This window comes from Lepisma saccharinum, chromosome 29 (genome assembly GCF_977018435.1).
Source record: "Lepisma saccharinum chromosome 29, izLepSacc3.1, whole genome shotgun sequence".
Lineage (NCBI taxonomy): Eukaryota > Metazoa > Arthropoda > Insecta > Zygentoma > Lepismatidae > Lepisma > Lepisma saccharinum.
In genome coordinates, this window is record NC_139257.1 from 27,898,029 (window position 1) to 27,916,419 (window position 18,391).

Consider the following 18,391-nt stretch of genomic DNA (forward strand, 5'->3'; position numbering starts at 1 on the left):
CAAGGGTTTACTGTATATCACTCAAGGTTGCGGGTTCAAGACCCGTCCTGGATATTGGTAGTGACCCTTTGTGCGTGTTCCCCCGTCTTTAGATTATTGTCGCAGTTAGCCAGAAATGGAAGAAAGGGGACGTGAAAAGGAAAAAAATACATGAAACCATTTATATCTGTAGATGTCATAGCCTGGGATGAACCAATTGGCGTGCGGTTCTGTGCAGTTGGTTCGTACGTAAGCTGTGTGAAAAAGTTCCCTAGAAGGAAGTATTGAAGACATCAGCAAACATACCTGCAATGAACTGTAGCGCCCCGGCTATCCTCGCGGTGCCTGTATGGATGACGTAGGTGATGCAGCACGCGGCAATCGCTGTCACGGCCACCAATAAGCTCAAAGCGCTCCCGATGCCCACCATTATGGTGCACGCCTGCCACCACACGCTCGGGATGTCCCAGAACCTGCAAGGAACCAAATAAGAATGGTTACATTTAATTACTCCACAATCACCATTTTAACAGCATTAATAACATTACAGAAAACGATATTTTGCATCAAATTAAGCATCAAATGAGGAGAAATGCCCACAAACAGAAGAGCATACTCTAGAGAGAAGAGTATATGCTCGAAAAGGTTATAAACAGGTACGAGAAGAAGAGGAACGGGGGCTGGGAAAAAGAGCAGGTACCCAGAAGGTAGGAAATAGAGCCTGGGAAAGGAGAAGAGGCACCATAAGGGAAGAAATAGGGTTTGGGAAAGGAGAAGAGGCACCATGAGGCAAGAAATAGGGGCTAGGAAAGGAGAAGATGCACCATAAGGCAAGGAATAGGGGCTGGGAAATGAGAAGAGGCACCATAAGGCAAGAAATAGGGACTGGGAAATGAGAAGAGGCACCATAAGGCAAGGAATAGGGGCTGGGAAATGAGAAGAGGCACCATAAGGCAAGGAATAGAGTTTGGGAAAGGAGAAGAGGCACCATGAGGCAAGAAATAGGGGCTAGGAAAGGAGAAGATGCACCATAAGGCAAGGAATAGGGGCTGGGAAATGAGAAGAGACACCATAAGGCAAGGAATAGGGACTGGGAAATGAGAAGAGGCACCATAAGGCAAGGAATAGGGGCTGGAAAATGAGAGGAGGCACCATAAGGCAAGGAATAGAGTTTGGGAAAGGAGAAGAGGCACCATGAGGCAAGAAATAGGGGCTAGGAAAGGAGAAGATGCACCATAAGGCAAGGAATAGGGGCTGGGAAATGAGAAGAGGCACCATAAGGCAAGGAATAGGGGCTGGGAAATGAGAAGAGGCACCATAAGACAAGGGATAGAGGCTTGAAAATTAGAAGAGGCACCGGAAAGCAAGGAATGAGGGATGGGAAAGGGGAAGAGGATCCAGAAAGCAAGGAATAGAAGCTGGGAAAGGAGAAGAGGCACCATAAGGCAAGGAATAGGGGCTGGGAAATGAGAAGAGGCACCAGAAGGCAATAAATGAGGGATGGGAAAGGAGAAGAGGCACCAGGAGGCAAGGAGTAGAAGCTGGGAAAGGAGAAGAGGCACCAGGAGGCAGGGAATAGGGGCTGGGAAATGAGAAGAGGCACCATAAGACAAGTGATAGGGGCTGGGAAATTAGAAGAGGCCCCAGAAGGCAAGGAATGAGGAGGGATGGGAAATATGAACCGGGACTGGGGACGAGCAATATGTTCTAAAATGTAGGGAGTTACATACAATAAAATTACAACCCTTCTTTAATCGCGGCTGTACAAGACAGCATGAAGTTGTTGGCCACATCAGTGTTGCCATACATTTGTAAGTATGCGCCACCTATTGCAAGGTGCTATAACCACAACTGAAACTGTAAGCATTTGTGAATGTTCAAGTGTAAGTACCTCTTAATGACAGCAACGCTGGGGCTCCAGTCGCCTCTTATCTACCCCCTCGGCCATCAACCCCATCCTACCTACCCTTCTCCAAGCTTTCAATGCAGCAGAACTTTTAGAAGCAATTATACGCTGCTTCAAGACCCGTTAAGCATCATTATCAGTCGGTGGAAGGTCCCTAACGGCTGAGACCACAAGCAAACTCGCCGGGTTTTCAGTTACCGCTCAGTTTATGCAACATCATACCTAGGTTGCCAACTCAGGACCAAAAAAGTTACTACACTTGGTGATAAAGGGGATCGATCTTTTTTTATATTAGAATAGACAACGACAGATGGTAGTGCGAACTAAAATGATACTATAACGCAAAATCTTTAATTATAGAAAGAAATCCATCTGTCTTGACCAATATCAAAACGAACTCAATATTTGCTTCAATATCTTTTCAACTTCCGTGTCAATAAATTGTCAATATGGTTTGTATGTGTAAAATTATGACCTAATCCCATTATAGATGTGCACAACTTAGTTACTAACTAGAATATACGTTCAATTCGCAGAGATGAACTGACTAACCAGTGCGTACTTAGAGATCGGTTAGTTCATTGAACTCTCCAGCCTAACTATTGCCTATATTTTGTGGGAGCAGGAAAAGGCTTATTATCCATTTGCCTTGACTCATCTCACCCAACAGGTAAGTAGGTGCCGGAACTTGCCCCGAGTTGATACTTTCCTGGATATGAAGCCTTGCTCGAAAAGGTTTATTATCCATTCGCAGAGATGAACTGAATTATTATATGCCTTATATTCCCTAATATCTCCGAAGATGCTTTTTTTTTTGTATTTTTCGTTGCCCCGTTCCCGGGTTCGATACCCGTGGAGGCGCATAGTGGTTCGGATCCAGGGGCGTATGTTGGGTTCAAAACCTGGGCTATCTCACACAAATGGAGAAAAATGTGGTGGGGAGAAGAGGTGGGCTCTTACTCGTTTCTTGGGGATTTTGAAACAATGATAAATACTCGTACTTCCATTTTCGACCATAAAATTACCTGTTTCCCAAGCATTTACTCAACTATTGGAATATACTCTCTCTTCCTATTCTATCTGGCAAGAAACTATTGTAACTGGACGCAGGGGAGATGCGCATTTTTAGATGATTCTCCCTCTTTCCCTTACCTGTAATATTTTGGTTCAAAAATTCCCCGTTCCTGAGAAAATTCTATGCTGGGAATAACACTGGTATCAAAGAAAGACGAAGTCTAACCCTTGGTCTAAATAGAACTTGCTGTTCTTGGCGACTTCTCGATGAAGCCTGGACAGGTTGCCAACTCCTAGCAAATCATGTTTCCAACTCCGAAAACAACAACGCCTTCTTATTGAAATGAACATATCATGCACATTTTCTTATCGATTTTTCTTGCATTAGCTTTTCTGTGCATAAAGAGGACTCAAAACAACAATTCAATCAATCGTTTCCTTGTTAAATTTTTATTGTCTTTTTCCACTATTCTGTCAGTATTTCTTATCATTTGTCCCTATTTTATGTTCAGTTCTTTTTAACTTTTCTTTCCTTTAATTGATTCAACAATGTTCACCATCTTTATCGTCTCCTTCTTGTTCATAAACATTACTTTATTTCCCAAGTCGCCGACCTTCGTGGAGGAATGGTTAGTAAAGGAAATTTTGGCCTGGACATTGATGTTCTTCATGAGTATTTCTTCATCAAGTCATCACTCATTTAAGATAAGAGATTATTGTATTAAATAAATACATACTTAGGTATTTTTAAAATAAGACTATTATTTTTCGTCACTAAAACCGTAAGTGTATAACATGGTCATATATTATTGGAGGAAGGTGGAAAGTATAGGGCGCCCGGGTGTAAGTTTTTATCTTCAGCCGGCCCTGAATTTCCGTTACTTTTTTTTAGTCACCCTGTATTTGTCTTTATTTTTTTAGACGACCTTCGTTCAGTGTTTCCGGTACGGTACAGAGAACTGACGTAACACAAAATACTTCTGCTGTTGATTTTTAACGATTAAGTCTAAATTGGGCCTCGACCCCCGGATATCTTGGTATCTAACTCGACCATGAAACGCATCTCAACAATGAGACCTTCACCGCAACACAGCAGCACCGTGAAATTCCTCGGGCGCTTGGTAGGGACAGATGCCAAAACACCCAAAGGGATGTGGAGATTTACGATGGCAGTTGGCACCACTGCGTCATGTAAAATCGAACCGGTAGGTCAGTCCCTCTCCGCTAGCTTCATTCGTGAGGCGTCCTCCGTCTGCCTCACGACATCTTTCATCCAGCTTCAACATTTGGAGGGAGGCGACGGGGACTTTAACTGCATCACTTTTTCATCTTGTTTTTTAAAATCTTTATCTCCGGTTAAAATACTCTTGCTATGAACGTTTCTCTTCTCATCTTTCTCAAAAGGTTATTACCTACTAGACGCACTTTCGTTTTCGGAATGAATTTAAAATTATGAAAAGGTGAGTAGATCTGGAATTATGGAAACGAGAGTTGCAACTTCTACTGAAAGGGGAATGAATGTGGAATTAAGAAAAGGAAAATACATCTGAATTTACAAAAATATAGCACATGTGAACCTACGAGAAAGGACGTTTTTGAAACCACGGAAAAAGGGATAATGGTCTTCCTGAAACCACGGAAAAAGGGACAACGTTCTTCCTGAAACCACGGAAAAAGGGACAACGTTCTTCCCGAAACCACGGAAAGGAGCGAACGTTCTTCCCGAAACCACGGAAAAGGGGGAATCATTCAGGAAACCACTGAAAAGGGGGAAACATTCCGGAAACCACTGAAAAGGGGGAAACATTCCGGAAACCACTGAAAAGGGGGAAACATTCCGGAAACCACTGAAAAGGGGGAAACATTCCGGAAACCACTGAAAGGGGGGGAAACATTCCGGAAACCACTGAAAGGGGGGAAAACATTCCGGAAACCACTGAAAGGGGGGGAAACATTCCGGAAACCACTGAAAGGGGGGGAAACATTCCGGAAACCACTGAAAAGGGGGAAACATTCTGGAAACCAGTGAAAAGGGGGAAACATTCAGGAAACCATGAAAAATGGGGAAACGTTCCGGAAACCATGGAAAAGGGGAAACGTTCCGAAAAACATGGAAAAGTGGGAAACATCCGGAAACCATGGAAAAGGGGAAAACTTTCTGGAAACCACTGAAAAGGGGAAAATATTCTGGAAACCACTGAAAAGGGGAAAACATTCTGGAAACCACTGAAAAGGCGGGAAACGTTCCGGAAACCACGGAAACTTTCCGGAAACCACGGAAACTTTCCGGAAACCACGGAAACGTTTCAGAAACCACGATAAGAGAGGGAAAGTTTAAGAAACCTCGAAATAAGGAAATTTTCTTGAAACCACGACACTTTTAACACAAATGAAACAAGGGAAACGTATCTGAAAGTTCAAGAAGTGTGATATATCAAAGTACAACTGAAACTGCATAATAAAGAATGCATCTGAAACTTCAGAAAGAATATGCGTATAAAAATTCAGTGTCAAAAGAAAACAGGGAAAGGTGCCCAAAAACAAAACATCCACGATTAATGAAAGTCCGAGACTGCAAAGAATAAAACCGAATTTAGGATAACAACAGATCAGCAACTAAAAGTGAAACAAAGCGTGCAAGCATGAAGTCAGAAACACGAGTAAAACAAGCTCTCAATTAGTGTTGCCCACGAGACGAGACTTTGGCCTGTCTCGTATCGTGGAAAGGCTGTCTCGTCTCGAAAATATTCGTTTGTCTTATGGCACATGGTCAATCTCGTCTCGTCTCGAATTTTTAAAAGCCTGTCCCGTCTCGTCCCGTGGGCAACACTACTCTCAATATCTACCTGCACAATGACCAAGAAGTCCACCACATGAAATATTGAGAACGACCGCAGAACCGGAATACACTCGAGTCTGAAAAAGGACGTTCTTCGAGTAGACAGAATTTACGTTCTCGAGGGCAAAGCTGAAGGCCATACCGCCGTGAAGTGTTACGTCGCCACCACAAAAGCAACTGGCGAGGAGTTCCGCAGACATGACGACCAACTTGTCCACGTCATTTCCAACTCTGAAAGCCCTGCTTATGAATAGAGTCCCCTAGTCCAGATGCGGTCAGAACAGTCTGCTCGATTGCACGGAATGGTGGAGTGTAAATCTAATTAACTTGCTCTCTCAATAGAGCTGCCCTGCAGACTTCAAGTTAGCACGAATCTGTAGGGTGAACTTCCACACGCACCTCGTGATTTGTATGAAGAGATTTGTGAAATATTGATGCTTACATTAGCTTCTTAAATCAGCTCTTGATAAGCAAGAACTTTGGAGTATCTCCCTTCGTCTTATTTAATAATCGGTAAAACTATCAAAGCCGGGAATTCTCTGTAACTCGTTTATTCTGTAATTGTTTACATTCGTGCTTACTTATTCTGCATTGGGAAAGATTATTTAACAAGGGATTTCGCTTTTTTTAAACGAAATTAGTATCTATTGTCGACATATCGAGTAATTATTGTTCGTTCTTTTCTCGCTTCCTGAACACGCAAAATGGCGGGCAAATCTTGACTAGCGTTGTGTTTCAAACGGCAAAGCAGTGTTTCAACCTTCCTAACAGAAAAATTCCCCGAAAACCATTCCCGCATAGCCCCAAAAACCATTCACGCATAGCACCAAAAACCATTCTGGGTCGTATAACCATCCACGAATAGCCCCCAAAACCATTCACGATAGCCCCACGCACCATCACGGTTAGGTTGCTTGAGGTTGGGCAATATAGTGAAAAAACAGTGTGTTTGGAAACACTTACCAGGGATTAAGTCATCAGATGCTCGCAACATCCGGTTCAAGTACATTGATGGAAATGCAAGCAACAGTTTTCGTGCATCGGACGGACATTATTATAGAAAAAAACATGAATTAGCGGGCAAATACATTGAAAAATGCGAGAAAACACTTCTACGAACTTCAGAAAATTACACACTTACACAATTCCGTAAGTACTTTCTCCTGTAAATTTTAAGAAATCGGATTCCCGGCTTTGATAGTTTTACCTAATAATCTACTAATAAACCAAGTTTATGCATTTGCATCTTCGGGTCTTGCAAATAGAGAAACGCTGTTTATTTATGTGGACGGACGAATGTTATGTTACATTTCCAATCTAAATCCTTTTCCAAAATATTTCTCTCTAATAACAGACATAACGATTATTTCCAGGGTTCGAAATGGAAATCTACACGAAACGAAACACTTCATAAACAAGACGTTGTCTGTGTCTTTTTTTGTCTCTGACTACTACAGCGACGAAATTAACGACTAGTAAAATAACGCACTACACAATTACTTAAAATTTTTAAATAAACATCAAATAATATAAAATACATTGGGCACGAGTCTTCTGGAATATTCTTCCCTCTTAAAAATTTTAAAAGACTGGGAATAGTGAATGGTAGTCAACGGTGACGGCGATTAAGGGGGGGGGAGGGCGAGTGGGCAGTTGTCCCTTCACTTTTTGTCACTACTGCTCCCGCATTACACTAAACTGTATCTACCAAGGACCTAATCGCCGCCACTGCTAGTCAATAAAATAAAAGTGAAAATAGAACCACAAGGCATAATGATGAAGGCAACATGGATGCCACCGTACTCTGTTAAGTCCCCCCCCCCCGTAGCAACAACCCATATCCGAAAAGCTCATATGAATGCTAAAATATGAACGAGTACTATTAAACACTGTTAAAAATTTAGTTCACAATGAAAAGCAGCATGCAGTATATATATATCAGGAGCGTATATTCTGGGCTAGCTAGGCTATTTGCGAAGCCTGAAGTCTAGAGAATAAAATACAGGAGAAAAATCAATGACAAATTGTAAATAATATTATTCATATCAGTGAGATGATGATGCTGATTCTGGAGTTGGCAATCTGATTTCTTATGAATTGGTAACCTGATTTCCTATGAGTTGGTAACCTGATTTCCTATGAGTTGGCAACCTGATTTCCTATGAGTTGGCAACCTGATTTCCTATGAGTTGGCAAACTGATTTCCTATGAGTTGGCAAACTGATTTCCTATGAGTTGGCAAACTGATTTTCTATGAGTTGGCAAACTGATTTTCTATGAGTTGGCAAACTGATTTCCTATGAGTTGGCAAACTGATTTCCTATGAGTTGGCAACCTGATTTCCTATGAGTTGGCAACCTGATTTCCTATGAGTTGGCAACCTGATTTCCTATGAGTTGGCAACCTGATTTTTTATGAGTTGGTAAATTTATTTCTATTCATAGCTTAGGACCACGTGACATAGTGAGATAGCCCAGATCTTGGACTCAGTATACGCCACTGATATATATATATATATAAATATATATATATATATATATATATATATATATATACGTATATATATATATATATATACGTATATATATATATACATACGTATATATATACATATATATACATACGTATATATATACATATATATATATATATATATATATATATATATATATATATATATATATATATATATATATTGAATTGTTTTATTTTACTTTGCTTTTTTGCAAGTTTTTCTCTAATCGCGAACATGAAGATGAAATGGATGATAGGATAATCACAAACACGAAGGGACGACACAAGGCAGAGACAACAATTTTCAACGCAAGCCAGCATATCCGTTTTGGGAACAGTAAACAAAAAAAATACAAAGTAAATTTGCCACGTGACGGCCTTGCTCATACAATGCCACAGCCCCCCCCCCCCAAATGACGCAACTTCTCTGTACAAATTCCCTCAGCGGCTCCCATTACGCCACAGACAAAGAGGGGATGCAGTTCCTCAACCCTTCGGTTCCCAACGTGCTATCAGATTTAATATCAGCCACGAAATTTCTGGCGGCAAAGTTACCACTAACGACCCTCCCCCTCCGGCTCCTTGCATAGAGAGCCCGATTTTTCCTCCAAAAACTGCAGGCGATCCAATTATGCAAATCCAGGGCCGGGTAGTGAGTTTTTTGTCAGCTCCATCTCTCCGCCATGTGCTGGAAGCAATCACCCAGTTGCTCCCCTCAAGTATCATGAGGGCTCTCCTTGCATGTTCAGTTAATATTACTCTAATGCGATTTAATAAAGATATGGCTTTGTATATGACGATGCGAAGATGATGATATTCAGGTTTCTGATATTGCAATTGGAGGGGACAGTGATTTCTTTATTACGATTTTGTTGATGTAGAAAGAAATGATACGTTGCCACTGTTTCTGTTCGTGGTAATGCAATCCTGTTGTTTTTTTTGTTGGTAATGAAGTCAAGTTGCTCTTGTTTTGTTCTATAATGTATTCGTATTATTTTTGCAGTTTATCATACGGTTCTGTTTTTCATGATGTTTCTCCTACGCTGCTGTTGTTGATGGTGTTTATGCCTCACAGCTGATGTTCATGGTGTTTATGCCACGCCGCTAATGTTCATGGTGTTTATGCCACGCCGCTAATGTTCATGGTGTTTATGCCACGCCGCTAATGTTCATGGTGTTTATGTCACGCCGCTAATGTTCATGGTGTTTATGCCACGCCGCTAATGTTCATGGTGTTTATGTCACGCCGCTAATGATTATGGTGATTATGCCACGTTTCTGCTGTTTGTGGTGTTTATGCCACGTTGCTGCTGTTTGTGCACGTTGCTGGCTGTTTGTGCACGTTGCTGTTCTTTATGCCACGTTGCTGCTGTTTGTGGTGTTTCTGCCACATTGCTGCTATTTGTGTTGTTTCTGCCACATTTCTGCTGTTTGTTTTGTCTCTGCCACATTGCTGCTGTTTGTGTTGTCTCTGCCACATTGCTGCTGTTTGTGTTGTGTTGTCTCTGCCACATTGCTTCTGTTTGTGTTGTTTCTGCCACATTGCTGTTGTTTGTGTTGTTTCTGCCACATTGCTGCTGTTTGTGTTGATTCTGCCACATTGCTGCTGTCTGTGTTGATTCTGCCACATTGCTGCTGTTTATGTTGTTTCTGCCACATTGCTGCTATTGATGATGTTTATTCTTCGCTGCTGCTGATGATGATATTGAGGCGAAATCACAGGTAAAACTGCGCTAGCAAAAATCAAGCAAAACCACACAGGTAGAACAGCAGAGGATAAAAATCAGGCGAAGCCACACAGGTAAAACAGCAGAGGAGAAAAATCAGGCGAAACCACACAGGTAAAACAGCAGAGGAGAAAAATCAGGCGAAACCACACAGGTAAAACAGCAGTGGAGAAAAATCAGGCGAAACCACACAGATAAAACAGCAGTGGAGAAAAATCAGGCGTAACCACACCGGTAAAACAGCAGTGGAGAAAAATCAGGCGTAACCACACCGAAAAAACAGTGGAGAAAAATCAGGCGAAACCACACCGGTAAAACAGCAGTGGAGAAAAATCAGGCGAAACCACACAGGTAACGAGCGGAGGAAAAAACCGGCGAAACCACACAGGTAACGAGCGGAGGAGAAAAACCGGCGAAACCACACAGGTGAAACAGCAGTGGAGAAAAATCAGGCGTAACCACACCGGTAAAACAGCAGTGGAGAAAAATCAGGCGAAACCACACAGGTAACGAGCGGAGGAGAAAAACCGGCGAAACCACACAGGTGTAACAGCGGAATGGAAATATTAGACAAACCCACACAGGTAAAAACAACGGAGGAAAAAAAATCAGGCGAAACCACACAGGTAAAACAGTGGAGTAGAAAAATCAGGCGAAACCACACAGGTAAAACAGCAGTGTAGAAAAATCTGGCGAAACCACACAGGTAACGAGCGGAGGAAAAAACCGGCGAAACCACACAGGTAACGAGCGGAGGAGAAAAACCGGCGAAACCACACAGGTGAAACAGCGGAGAAGAAAAAATCAGGCGAAATCACACAGGTAAAACAGCAGAATGGAGATATTAGACGAAATCACACAGGTAAAACAGCGGAAATCAGGCGAAACCACCCAGATAAAACAGCGGAATAGAATATCAGGCGAAATCACACAGGTAAAACAGCGGAATGGAAATGTCAGGTGAAATCACACAGGTAAAACAGCGGAATGGAAATATCAGACGAAACCACACAGATAAGACGGCGGAAGCGATGAATCAGGTAAATCGATGGCTGGCTCGATAGCTCAGTTGGTATATCAAGACACCTGGGTTCGATTGATTGATTGATTGATTGCCTTTATCGCTTAAATTTTCCCTGTTTAGCTCCTCTGTGCACAAAGTGAACTTAACTTTGAACTTTTCGTGCTCATTGGGTCTTTGCTGGTACTTTTACAGCCGCAAAATGGCATTTCGATCACGAAGCTATTGCAAAATTAACTAGACATCCTTGCCCCCAGCACTTTCACCAACATCTCAGCTGAAAAAACAGGTCCCGCTACGGGAGGCGGTAGCTTGGAACAACCAATTACTTTTTGATCGTTCTCGCCGCTAAGAAGTTGCCGCTGGACCAAAAGTGTGTTCCTCGCAGACCATTCCTGTCACATCCTAATGAGTAGAGACCGGGCAAGGACGAAGTTAAAGTAAACGAAAGTAAGAAATACAGGGTGTGCAAAAATTATTGGTCCATTTTGTAAGGCCATATTTTCACCAAATACATGATATTACCATTTGAAAGAGGAATATTTGCCAATTTTACACAGCTCTAAATTTGAAGTTGTTTGAAGTCCAATTTATGCACAGAAAGGATAATCGGGACTGGACCTAGAGTTTAAACTGGGATCCGAACCATTGTGCCATGTGCCTTCATCGGGTGTCGAACTCGGGACCCACAGAAACCTTAAATGAATTCGATGTGCACCCCACTGGACTCAGTGTGCGATTTCTACCTGCAGTGTTTCACTAAAGACAATGTTTACGTTCCTTCACTTCCACAGACACTGTCAGAATTGCGAAAGTGAATCGACGTCGTCCTCGGAAAAGTCCCATAAGACTTGCTTCAGAATGTTTGGCTAGAATGCAAGTAGAGGAGAAGGTCTAGATATGGGCGAAGGTTTAAAGGGTGCTGCAGCCTGGCAGAGGCTATTGGAACTGGTTATCTGTCAAGGACAAAGGTTGCGGCGACAATTCGCAAGATAAAGTGGTGGTTAGTTTCGGCCTTGGACGCTGTTATAGAATTGAGACCTCCGAAAACTTTTTGCAGGTATGTTTTACTCAGTGTTTTCTGAATTCTCGTCTGCTTTGTATAGGTTATGATATTAGCGGTACATAAAACAAATGTGGGCTTTTATAATGCCATGATTTGTTTGTGAAATATGTATCACAGAGAGCGAAAATAAATTGAAGAAGAAAATAGCGTGATGGTCTAAATATGGGCTATGAAATGAGTTCTAATGTTGAGATCACATTTTCAACAAATATTTGGATGTTTTTCTTAATTTCGATTTTTCCTATTCCGCGTGATTTTCAAAACAACAGGTTATTCATAAATATGAATTTTATAATGTTTTAGCGATAAATGACTGTTTTTTGAAAATTTTAATTGCTTTTTGTGATATTGCCCCTAGTAGCCCATATTTAGACAACACTTTTGAAATACATCATTTTACCATTTTTTGGAAATTGCTTTTTTTTAAAAAAAAATAATTGAGACCTATACTTTAGCATGCTATTACATTTAAGTAGGCCTATATATTTCATAGATATGCATTTTAAAGGCAGGTGGTTGATATATTCATCTTTTTCCTCCGAAAATGACAACATAAAAAATGGGCCCATATTTAGACCCTTTCCTCTACCGTTTCGACATCTGCCGTGCACATATTAAGGTTTGTCACCCCTTACACCCCTCGACAATTGTTGCAAGTTACCCTGCAGTCATGAATTTTCTCTCCTTTCTTTATACAGGGGCGGAACCAAGACTCGCAAAACATAGGAAAATAAAATTTTGTTAAGTTTCCATATTTATTTATTTATTTATTTTATATTTATTTTCTAATGCGTGTCCATCAAGAGTAGGAGAAACGTATTGCAAACCAATGTATTGCGACGTTTGGTCCACCCTGTATATACAGAAAAACTTCTCGGAACTGGTAAGAAGCTATTAGGACATTTTATTTTAGCAATTTCTACATAGCTTCTAAGCTATTCGCATTATCCCCCAAAATGTTCACCTTTTGTTTGCCCTTTCATCAGTCCTTTGGAAAAGCTAAAACAACTATTCATACCCTGGTACGTCGTTATTTCCCCAGTTTTAAGTAATTTTATGCGCTTTGAGGCACAACAATGGTACAGTACCCTTAAACGAACCTCTGCATTGAAAGCCTACAAATTTGTTTTCGGGAGCAAAAGAAAGAATTTAGAACAAAATCCGGGCTCAACTAACGAGGCAGGCGGAAAGGGGTTGGGGGAGGGAGGGAGAGGAAAATTAGGGCATCGATCCAAACATGATTGATTCAAACCCGGTGTTGATGGCCAAGACAACAGGAGGAATTAGCGGTAGACAAGGGTTCCAGCAAGCAGCACTGGAAAGTGTCATGAATTTTGAGCATCGAGAAACGGAGATGAATGTGTTTGTCCCATTTTCCTCCCCATTGTGTCTCATCCCCCGTTCCCCACTCCTTCTATTCCGTAGGGATCAATTTTTGTCTGGTTTCGGTGAACGAGCTCTGGCAGTGAGATATTGCTGTGGACTGTAGGGGTTGCTGGTTCGTATCCCCGCCACGCTAAAGTTACCTTGTAATGGTATCGCACGTATGATTTGCTTAATTTTACATCGCTTTTTGTGCTACTTTTGGCTAATTTGCGATGATGGGGATGAATGATGATATGATGAATGGACAAACATCCATGCTCAGGACCCCTGGCGTCGTAGCGCGATGTGCCAACCACACCACCACGGAGGTGATTAGCACGTCAGAATGGATACGACAACAAAATGCAGGAAGAATTGAGAGAGAGTCAAATATGTAACCCACGAGAAAGTGGGAGAGAGAGAGAGAGAGAAAGGGGAAATAGACGACAGAATAAAATAAAAGTGGGTAAAGAAAAAGTTAAGGAGAGATAGAAAGGGAAAAAGATGACAGAATGGAAAGAAAAGTGAATAAAAAGAGAAAGTGGGATAGAGAGAAAGGAGAAAAAGACGACAGAATGGATAGAAAAGTGGGTGAGAAGAGAAAGTGGGATGGAGAGAAAGAGGGCGAAAAGGTGGTTAAAAGAGAAAGTGGGAGAGAATGAGAGAAAGGGAAAAAGACGACAGAATGGAAAGAAATGTGGGTAAAAAGAGAAAGTTGGAGAGAGAAAGGGGGAAAAAGACGACAGAATGGAAAGAATAGTGGGTGAGAAGAGAAAGAGAGAAAGGGGGAAAAAGACGACAGAATGGATAGAAAAGTGGGTAAGAAGAGAAAGAGGACAAAAGGTGGTTAAAAGAGAAAGTGAGAGAGAAAGAGGGAAAGGGAAAAAGACGACAGAATGGAAAGAAAAGTGGGTAAAAAGAGGAAGTGGGAGAGAAAGAGAGAAAGGGGAAAAATACTACAGAATGAAAAGAGAAAGTGGGAGAGAGAGAGAGAGAAAGGGAAAAGGTGGTTAAAAGAGAAAGTGGGAGGGAGAGAAAATGAAAAAGACGACAGAATGGAAAGAAAAGTGGGTGAAAAGAGAGAAAGGGAAAAAAGACGACAGAATGGAAAGAAAAGTTGGTAAAAAGAGAAAGTGGGAGAGAGAGAGAGAGAAAGGGGAAAAGGTGGTTAAGAAGATGAAGTGGGAGAGAGAGAGATAGGGGAAAAATACGACAGAATGGATAGAAAAGTGGGTAAAAAGAGAAACTGGGAGAGAAAGAGAGAAGGGAAAAAGAAACGACAGAATGGATAGAAAAGTGGGCAAGGAGAGCAAGTTGGGGAGAGAGAGAAAGGGGAAATAGACGACAAAATGGAAAGACAGGGGGAAATAAAAAAAATGAGACGGGAAAGAAGGAAAATAGAAATATAAAATGAAAGAAAGAGGGGGAAAGAAGAAATGATGAGAAAGATAGAGAGAATGGGATAGAGAGAGATTCGTATGACTTATTAACATACAGAACCTAAAATGTGTCAACTGACGCAATTGACTACAGTAACGCATTGAAACTGTCCATGATGCGCTTTTGGATGCATCAAAACACACACAGAAATGCATAAATGGTACTTCCATCAGCTGCTGTTCCGTGTGATGCAGTAAAAATGCATCAGCTTAGATCAGACACGAAAATTTCAAGGAAACAACAATTACACATTTAACTGTGTAAATTGATGCACCAAAAATGCATCAGATGCATTTCGAGCTGTGGACCAAGGGCGCCCGCAGGATATTTTCTCAGGGAAGCAGTCATAGAAATTTATTATTATTAATGCTATCGTTATTTCTATTATCTTTGTTGTTATTATTATTTATTATCATTATTATTACTAATACTAATGTTTATTAAATATTACCTACATTTGTAATTTCCATTATTTTGCATATCTATATACAATTTTCATAACTCTAAAAACATATTAATTCATGTAGGACAAGAAGCTGTTTTTATAATTAGATAATTATCTATTGATTATAATCAACGTAAAATAGACTAAGCTTAAATGTAACTTTACTTAAAAACAATAATAATAGCTAATAATTATAATAATAATAATAATGTGGCGGCAGGCAGCCTGTATAATGGGTAGTGCCAACGTGATCAAGAAATCGAAAAAAATATTGCTAGCATATGTCATAGAAATCTCATGAAAGAGGTAATTTTATTGGACCTTTGTTTATTAAAATTGCAGATAAAAATTCGGAGTTCCTAAGATGGGTTTATTTTACTCGCATTTGTACTACTTTTGGCTAATCGCGAAGATAAGGATGAGTGAACACTCACAAAGAACACATATACCCAGGCCGGGATTCGAACCCGTGATCCCTGGTTCTTCTAACCGAAGAAATGAATCCGACTATTAAAAGTGCATTTACTTTTTATGGCACGGCGATTCTCCCCTTAGAGCCGCCGCTGATAATAATAATAATAGTTGCTGTAACTTAATGTTTGTAATACATTTTGTTATAAAATAGTGCCACAATTTCACCATTCAAATTGCATTAACTCTTTCCAGAAATCTCAGGGAGGGCAAGTGCCCCCCTGCCTCACCAAAGCAAACCCCACGACCCCAGTGAGCAAAAATTGTTTGAACCATGCATCACAAAACTCTCTCGGTTCCTGCATTTGACAATGAATCAATCGCTATCGATGTGAAAGCGAAAACAACGTGCGTTCATAGAATTTTCATTACAACAACAAACTCGTGACGCTCATGAATTTCAAACTACACATTTACATACATGGCGAGCATCGAAAAAATAAGCCTTGGCTAGTGAAATTGCGATAAATTTAAAATTCTCAATCTCAGCACAACGAGGCCACATTGCTGCATTCTCGACTGTCGGCGTCCTGAAACAAACACGCATGGGTAGAAAGGGTTGTGGATTTCATGTGGCTCTGTGCGTGGGAGAGTTTGTTCAGCGAGCCGTGCTGGACAAACTTTCGCATACGCACACGTATGTATAAATTACGCTCAGGTTCCCGTTGGATGGATGTACCAGTCTTTGCATCCCTCTGGATCAACATTGATGGGGAAGAAAGCATCCTGAATTGAAATCAGACTCGTTATTTGCGATCCTGGTATTTGTATTTTACCCTGGAGATCTGCAGTGTCAACACAGTCTGCAAGGGAAAACTTTGCAAGGAGTTATAACGCCAACGCGCTCTAAGCGATGTGATCAGCATGGCAACTGCACGCTCCAGAAACTGAACGCATCGGACGTTTTTCATATCCTCTCCATTTGCACGATGCTGATTCGGCCCCTTTCTGAATGTCGTGAAAGGTTCCACGTTCCGTCCCGATCGCCAGGAAATGTTCCAGATTCTGTTCGGGAGCCATAAAAAGTTCCCGGTTCCCTTTAAAGGGCCAGGGAACGTTTCCGGTTTCCTTTACGGGGCCAGTGAACGTTCCAGCTTCCGTTTAGTGAGTGCAGTGAACGTTCCAGCTTCCGTTTAGTGGGGGCAGTGAACGTTCCAGCTTCCGTTTAGTGGGGGCAGTGAACGTTCCAGCTTCCGTTTAGTGGAGGCAGTGAAGTTCCAGCTTCCGTTTAGGGAACCGGGAAACGTTCCAGCTTCCGTTTAGGGAACCGGGAAACGTTCCAGCTTCCGCTTAGGGAACCGGGAAACGTTCCAGCTTCCGCTTAGGGAACCGGGAAACGTTCCAGCTTCCGCTTAGGGAACCGGGAAACGTTCCAGCTTCCGCTTAGGGAACCGGGAAACGTTCCAGCTTCCGCTTAGGGAACCGGGAAACGTTCCAGATTCCGTTTAGGGAGCCGGGAAACGTTCCAGCTTCCGTTTAGGGAACCGGGAAACGTTCCAGCTTCCGTTTAGGGAACTGGGAAACTTTCCAGCCTCCGTTTAGGGAACCGTTAAACTTTCCAGCCTCCGTTTAGGAAACCGGGAAACGTTCCAGCTTCCGTTTAGGGAACCGGGAAACGTTCCAGCTTCCGTTTAGGGAACCGGGAAACGTTCCAGCTTCCGTATAGGGGACCAGAAAACGTTCCATGTTCTGTTCAAAGCTTGAGCCCAGTGATACGCAGAGAGAAACGGGAACAGAATGCAACGGAACATCTGGAGTCTGCTTCTAATGAAATCAAATGGAGTAACGTCCACTAAAGGAAATTTCAAGTAAATTCAATTCCTGTCCAGGATAGAAAATCAGCAAGCGGAAATGGGTTCTGGTTCTGTAAAGAATTACAGTTCGGTCCAGGAACCTTTTTTCAATGCAACAATACGCAACTTGGACCTAATTTAAATTTTGCGAGGAAAATGTTTTGTTGCGGAACCCAATAGAACCCATTAGAATTTATTGGTTCCTGGTACTTTAAAGAACCCTGCTATCCATGGATAGGTGCACCTTTACAATCCCAGACACCCCCCGCAAAACAAATTCTACGGAAGCCAGTGCGTCCAGGGTTTACATCGGATCGCCAGAACAACCTCGAAAGGGATAAGCGCGAACGTGAAATTTTCGTGGTTAATCCGTTTCGCTGTTATTCCACCGCCCCGTTCCATCGTGAAGAAACGTGGACGTCAGATAAACGGTTGTCTTGTAGAGACAGCTGCTGATGTCCCATAACTCGGAGACCCGGGCTGGGAATTAGATCGAGAGGATCCTGATTAAGGTTGATGACGGCTAACGAAGAACATCCGCAGCTCAACTTCAATGAAAAGATGACGTCACAGAATTGCCATAGGCAAGCGACCAGCGTCAGTCTCTCTCTCTTTTTTTACAACGTTCCGAGGATGCATGACCCATTTGGGAGTCAGTCAACGCGAACACAAACATCACATTCGCATTGCAAGCCCTTGAAAGTCGGCCTGGTTCGACAGCAATCTTGTTTGGATGCTAGATCTGGCTGCGATCCAGTTAGAGGGGAAGGGGGGCTTTGGCTCCAAATGTCTCCGTCGCTATGCCCTGAAC

At 41.9% G+C, this 18,391-nt stretch overlaps 1 protein-coding gene across 1 annotated transcript in view; it reads right to left on the bottom strand.

Annotated features, from left to right (window-relative positions):
• LOC145981349 (LHFPL tetraspan subfamily member 6 protein-like) overlaps positions 1–18,391 on the bottom strand; it is a 257,027-nt gene that overhangs the window by 95,574 nt on the left and 143,062 nt on the right. The window contains exon 3 of the mRNA XM_083114580.1: positions 286–452. Within this exon, the coding sequence (XP_082970706.1) occupies positions 286–452 (167 nt within the window). The remainder of the gene's footprint in view (positions 1–285; positions 453–18,391) is intronic.